This window comes from Triticum dicoccoides, chromosome 7A (genome assembly GCF_002162155.2).
Source record: "Triticum dicoccoides isolate Atlit2015 ecotype Zavitan chromosome 7A, WEW_v2.0, whole genome shotgun sequence".
NCBI classification, from domain to species: domain Eukaryota; kingdom Viridiplantae; phylum Streptophyta; class Magnoliopsida; order Poales; family Poaceae; genus Triticum; species Triticum dicoccoides.
In genome coordinates this window covers 96,734,251-96,741,131 of record NC_041392.1, presented here as the reverse complement: position 1 = coordinate 96,741,131, position 6,881 = coordinate 96,734,251, and the positions used below count along the sequence as shown (strand labels likewise).

The following is a 6,881-nucleotide window of genomic DNA, read 5'->3' as shown; positions in this document are numbered from 1 at the left end:
TAGTTGCAATGCTTGCAAGGCATATGTGATGTGCATTACCGAGAGGGCCCAGAGATACCTCTCCGACAATCGGAGTGACAAATCCTAATCTCGAAATACGCCAACCCAACATGTATCTTTGGAGACACCTGTAGAGCTCCTTTATAATCACCCAGTTATGTTGTGACTTTGGTAGCACACAAAGTGTTCCTCTGGCAAACAGGAGTTGCATAATCTCATAGTTATAGGAACAGGTATAAGTCATGAAGAAAGCAATAGCAACATACTAAACGATCGGGTGCTAAGCTAATGGAATGGGTCATGTCAATCACATCATTCTCCTAATAATGTCATCACGTTAATCAAATGACAACACATGTCTATGGTTAGAAAACATAACCATCTTTGATTAACGAGCTAGTCAAGTAGAGGCATACTAGTGACGTTTAGTTTGTCTATGTATTCACACAAGTATTATGTTTCCGGATAATATAATTCTAGCATGAACAATAAACATTTATCATGATATAAGGAAATAAAATAATAACTTTATTATTGCCTCTAGGGCATATTTCCTTCAGCAATCACCCCAATGATCGGAGGAAAACATGAGAAGCCACTTACCGGCGTCGCCGAGTCAACACAATCCATACAACTACAGCCGCCCCACCTCAAGGCAAAAAAAGGACTCGTGTACATTATCTCATTATTATCCCCACATACCTAGCAGCAGCACCATGAAGGAGCATACCCGACCTCACCGGAACTCACACGACCACGACAGGGATGGAGTCAGGGGGCTTTATTCCTCTGCAGCCCACCCTCCTCCACCTGACATGCACGACCACAGAAACCCTAGACACAACTCTACACTCTGCTCTAGCGCACCACCTCCCTTATCCCTCTCCATCTGCCGAGAACTCCTGGTGAGGGTAGACAGATCGACAGATTTGGCCGCCGGAAGCCCTGATAACAGAAGGAGATTGATTGCTTTGATTTTTGGTGTTGCACGGAGACACAAATCTACTATCTAGTCCTATATATACTAACTCGGAGACAACCGGAAGAGGAGTAGTGCCAATATGAAGGGCTCTTAATTTCCCACTCGAAGTTCATAAGGCCGCGCACCTTTACAGATCGTAGGGGAGAGTTAAGGGATCACCGCCTCTTCAGTTGCCAATATCGTACGGGGAGGGGATAGGACGGGAAGGTGTGTCACTCAAGGGAAGGGGATCAGACGGCAAGGTGTGGGCCTCAGCACTCGGATGATGCGGCGTCGTAGACCAGTACTGGCAATAAATCAGTCGTCGAAGGGAACATGTAGGATGGTGCAAGCAAGATGATGATGTGGACGCACGACAATGTAGTGAAACGCTGATGTGGCTAGGTCGTTGACGTGGATAGCTTGCATGTCAAGAGAAATAGATTAGTGGGGATAAACTATTTAGGTATTATAGATTCCTGATTGCAAGAATTTTACTACCCTATAGGCTTATTTTCCTAGAATATTGTCTTGAGTTAGCTATTGCTACTTGCTACATTTCATATTTCAAATATGCTTGACATAATGACTGCAAGTAGTCACTATCACATCATGTACACTCTTTGCCCTCCAAGTAAGTTTCTGCACTTGAATACTAATGGTTGGTATAGAGGGGATGAATTCAACACTCACAATAAAGTAATAGGCACGTGATACCTCTACACCTCTATACTAAAGTTTGTTCACTAGTGAAATTGAGAATCCTATGAAACAACCCGAAGCATATGCTTACCCGGCTGTAACAGATGATTGCATTAGAAATGTAATGACAGATCTCCACACAATTTACAGAAGAGGGCACAAACCACAAGCACACCTCTTACAAGCTGTTATGTTTACAGTTGAACAATGAGTTATTCACGCAAACATAATAAACTTTATGTAGTTACAATATTCACTTTTTAATAGGGGAGCTATCACATTTTGATTTAACTACTATTACTCAATACATAAACATTTAGGATGCATATTGCTACTACAAATTCCCGCGGCAACGCGCAGGGGATCATCTAGTTTATCAAATGCTTGATCCACATATTTATATAAATGATCAAAAAAAATTCATCACTTTTTAATACAGTGTCAACATTTTTGTATACACATTTATAATTTTCCATATAATTGTTAAACATTTTTCAAATGCTTGATTAATTTTTTTAAATACATATTTTGTATATATGATAAACATTTTCTATATACACATTTAACATTTTTTTTAATTCCTTTGTTAATATTTTCAAAATTTTATGTAGAGTATTTTTCGTCATATATATATTTAGAATATTTGAAAGCATAAACAAAAGTAAAAAGTAAAGCAAAAACGAAAATGAAACCGTGGAAAAAACAAGGCTTGGGCCTTGTGTGCGCCTGGGTTGGCCCTTCTCGGGCTTCCCTTCACGTGAGGGTTCCCTTCAAGCAAGACATAATCTCGTTAACATAGGTGCGCCCTGGCGGTATGCCATGGAAAAACCACAAGCAATGCAGCGCAATGCAACGCAGCGAAAACTAGAATATGGACGCGTGGATCATGTAATCAAGGAATTAGATAAGACTTAACTTCTTTTTATGCAGATGATAATTAGTGAAGTATGAATATGAGTTTTTCTACAACATATCTAAATGTGCCCTAGTTACTACTCATCTAAGTAACTCTAGCAAACATAAAAAGGAAAGAAAAGGAAAAATAAGATACCCACATGAATCATCACCTAAAATAAATGGCATATGCTTTAGATGTGCAATAGGGCACATCTAGATGTTGTTTAGCAAAATTATATGAACATAAAGTTAGCAAACCACGAATAACAAATCCGGCGAATATTATGTTAGCAAATTAACCACTTGTGTGCTGCAAAGAACCAACAAAATGTGGCCAAATTCATTGTTCTGAACCTTATGCGAAAGTTTACCACGATTTTTTTTGAGTTGCAAGTGTACCATTGTCCAGTATAGCTACCTTTTCTGATAGATTTTAGACTTCTTATCCTGTATTAGTTTAAGGGCTGGCTAACTTTTGTTTCTTGTCATGTTGCTATCCAGTGTTAATTTATTTGTCCACCAAGTTTTAGAGGTAAATCATGAATAGTCTTCTTTATTTTTTGTGATTCACGGGCCATGGCTTAGCTTCCGTGCAGTAAATATTGTGAACAATGCAGCATTTCTCTTACCATGTTTCGTGTATAAATATTTCATCTGTAACAATTGCGCTACCATGCCTTATAGATCATAACTCTTGGATGCAGCATTTTGCACATTCTTTTGCATTAGAAATTTATCTTATGGTATTATGTTTATTTTTTCAGAACCAATGACCCTTGGCAGGAGCCATTTGCTTTCAGCATTGGCAAGGGTTCAATGATCAAAGGTGATCCTCTTTGCTCGTGGGCGCGCAATGGGAGCGCGGCGCACAATCTCCGCCTGCTCTAAGACACTACATGCGGCATAGTCACGTTGGCCTCGGCGGCTGGCACCACAACGACAGCGAGCGGGAACTTTCCATCGTTCAAATGCTAGCGTTCCAGTTCCGCATCCACTCCATGTGTGTGCTCTAGTTTATGCCCTGCATCGTGCCCTTCATCCCGCAAACCCCTGGCGTCTACGACAAGGATTGCTACTTCTTCTGCAATGCTCGCGACGTGGACTGTGTTGAGGACTAATAAGATGGCGAAGGATCAGCTGCTCAAGAAGGCGATGATGAAGGTGAGCGTCGGCTCATTGGGGCAACGGAGAGCGGTGAGGATGCGAAGGCGGATGCGATGCAATATGATGGCATGATGGAGAGGACTATCTTCTAGAGACATAATGTTAAGATTGCTTGTTTATTTGTTGAGTTTGATAACCAGTTGTATATGCACTTGTCCTGTCAAGTGCAAAAAAAAAAGGCACTGAAAGGGGCATTTCCTTACCTTGCCTTTCTATTCAGAAGTTGTAAAAAGAAAGAGAAAGTGCGGTCACCTTTCTGACACCGCCCAGGAACACCAACCACTAGTATAACATAGCAACACACGCTATTTATGCCATTCAGGTTAGCCCAGGGGCTGTGGCAGTAGCCACTTGCCATTATACCTAGCCATCCCTCATATCGGGTCGGACCAGGCCTAACCAGGCCCAATGTAGAAAACCTAGGCTCGGGTTCAGGTCGGGTCCAGCCCGCCTCAGGCGTCAGGCCTAAAAATCAGGCCCAAGCCTAGCCCGCCGGTGTAAAAGCCCACTAGGCCTTTTCGATAAATCGCTAATATGGCAGGCCCATGCCCAGCCTGACCTTCAGACTCAAAAATTAGGCCCAGGCCCGGCACGTGGACAAGGTCAGGCCGTACTTGCCATATCGCTGCCACATTGTTGTGTTGACCAGAAGTCTACCGTAGTTGATCACGACGGTATCCTGTTATATTCTACCGCCAATGTCAACCTCGGTAGGAAAAATGGTCAAATCTGATGTTTTTTTACAAACAGGGTCAAATCGTGCTAAACTTTTGCATAAGGTTCAAAACAGTGAATTTGACCCCAAAATGTTGGTCGATCTGGAACACAGAACAGTCGTGTGCAAAAGATCATCAACGAGGCTTCAGGAGTAGTATTCCAAAAGATTAATCTACAAGGTAATTAAGCGTCCGCCTGACCTGCCGAACGGCGTAGAGAGGACAGCTAGAGCGCACAGCGCGCTTCACGTCCTCTGCCCCGCGTTCGCGCCCCGCCAGCGCTCGTAACCATCCAGCGCGTCCTGCGCGCGTCGCCGCACGGCGCGCTCGGCCTTCACCGTCTCCACCTCCGCCTCCGCCGCGGCGAGCTTGGCCTCCGACCTCTCCAGCCGCGTCCCGCGCGTCCAGCCGCTGCTCCAGCTCCAGCGCGTAGGCCAAGGAGAAGGACGCGTAGTTTGCAGCCTGCACGCATGCGTCGTTGCCGTCCACGCACAAATACTACAACCAGTGAAATCGATCCGACCGCGGACAAGCAATGTACTAGCATACCTGAAGAACGGCGACGTAGGTGGACGCGACGATGTCGGAGGGCTCCGTCGCCGCAAACACGCGGTCCTGCTGCGGCGGGACGGCGCCCCGCAGCCTCTCCCGCGCGGCCACCCAGTCGGTGCTGTCGCCGTCGTGTCCGCTGGGAATATGCTGAATCTTCCGGCTGCTCCGGGAGAAGGCCTCGGGCGGGGAACAAATTCCGGTCGGCGCCGAGCTGTCACCGGCGGTAGACGGAGTGTCTGGCAGCACAGATGGTGGGCCGTCGCTGCCGTCTGCTTCTCCCAGATTCCTCTTCTTCCCACGCAACGGCGGCGATCTCGTCACGTCGCTGCCCGGCTCAATTTCCACCTTGTTCGTCGATGCCAATGTTCTTGCCACCGCCGCCTTCACTGCCAGCATGGATTTCATCATGCCGTACACTGCCGGATCCATCCCTTTGGACTCGGTAGCAGTACAAGTACAAGAAGGCGGCGACTGCGGTGACGACGGCTCCGGTGCCGGGAGCTGCGGTGATGGCGGCGCCCGTACCGGTGCCGGCAAGGGAGATATCCCGGCCTCGGCAAGATTTCTGATGCAAAGATACTTCCTGAGATCAATGGAGGAGGCTCCCTGAGCAGATAGCAACTTGGCCGCCGATGCCTCATCTTCGGCGGAGAGCACAGGGTCCACGAGGGAGCTCTTGGACGGCTTGCCCCATTCCACAGGACAAGGCCACGCGGTCGGCGAAGAGAGGAAGAAGAACCCGCGCTTCCAACCCTTGATGGACTCCGGCAACCCCGTGAAGCGCAAGCCGGATCCGCCCTTCGACCTGGGTTGGAAGTAGTACGAGCCTCTTTTGTGCTTGTGGGGGAGGGCGGACAGCAGGAAGAAGCGCCGGAACACCGCGAGGGACGGCGGCACGCCAGCGGAGCGGCAGAGCACAATGAATCCCGCCATGATGCGCCACCCGTTGGGCGCGAGCTGCGTCGGCGCGAGGCCGAAGTGGTTGAGCGCGTCGACGAAGAAGGGGTGAAGAGGGACGCGCATCCCGGCCTCCAGCGCGTGCGCGTACACGCAGACGGCGCCGTGCGGTGGGGACGAGCTCGCGCGCAGGTCGCCGGCGGGGAGGGCGGTGTACTGGTCCTTGGGGATGCCGTACTTCATGCACACCGCGTCCACGTGGCCCTGCGTGCGGAAGACGGAGGGGAATTCCTCGTCCGACGATGGGGGCTCGACCCCGGCGGCGTCGTCCTCGATGTCAGAGGTGGTGACCTTGTAGTCCGGGTCGGAGGGGGAGGACGGAGAGGACGAGGAGGAGGAAGAAGAAGAAGCAGCCATGGCGGGCGAAGTTCCTACTCCAATGGCTTCAGATTTGCTTTCCCAAAGAGCTTCTCCCCGCGGATGGGTTTGTGCAAAGACGGTGGACACTCCACTATATCGTCACAGGCAGAAATTCACAGGCAGAAATTTACTACAGAAAGAAATATGCACTGAAGATGCAGTCAGTAGCAGGCTGCAGCGAGCTGCAGTGACTAGTTTTATCTAGACGACAGAAGAGGCCGTCTGAAAGTCCAGCCGAGTGGACCGAAGAATCAAGTCACGAGCCAGCTACCCCACCCCCGAACTGAAGGATTCTGCTAGCACTCTACTCCTCCTATTCATTCGCATTTAAGGCCAACTCCACCACGTGACCCCAAACCCAGACGAACGTCCGTTTTATCCGGATTTTGTCCGTTTGGGTAGTGATTTAAGATCATGTCCGGGCATGTTTTAGGATGTGGTGGCCGTGCGCCCATTTGCCCCATCCTATATGTGTCTATTTAAAAAAGCAAAAGCAACATTTCAAATGCCAAGCCCTAGTTCAGGCCAGCGGCCCCGATTCATCACGCCGGCAACAGAGCCAACGGCCTACA

General features: G+C 48.4%; 1 protein-coding gene across 1 annotated transcript; it reads right to left on the bottom strand.

Moving 5' to 3' along the window:
• Nucleotides 1–4,412: 4,412 nt before the first annotated feature.
• LOC119331530 lies at nucleotides 4,413–6,523 on the bottom strand. Its single transcript, XM_037604697.1, has one exon. The coding sequence runs from the start codon at nucleotides 6,304–6,306 to the stop codon at nucleotides 4,981–4,983; it is 1,326 nt and encodes a 441-aa protein (XP_037460594.1). The 5' UTR covers nucleotides 6,307–6,523; the 3' UTR covers nucleotides 4,413–4,980.
• Between the last annotated feature and the right edge of the window lie 358 nt (nucleotides 6,524–6,881).

Bases quoted from the DNA above. Each gene is read 5' to 3' on its own strand.
- LOC119331530 (XM_037604697.1), bottom strand. From the start codon at position 6,306: ATGGCTGCTTCTTCTTCTTCCTCCTCCTCGTCCTCTCCGTCCTCCCCC.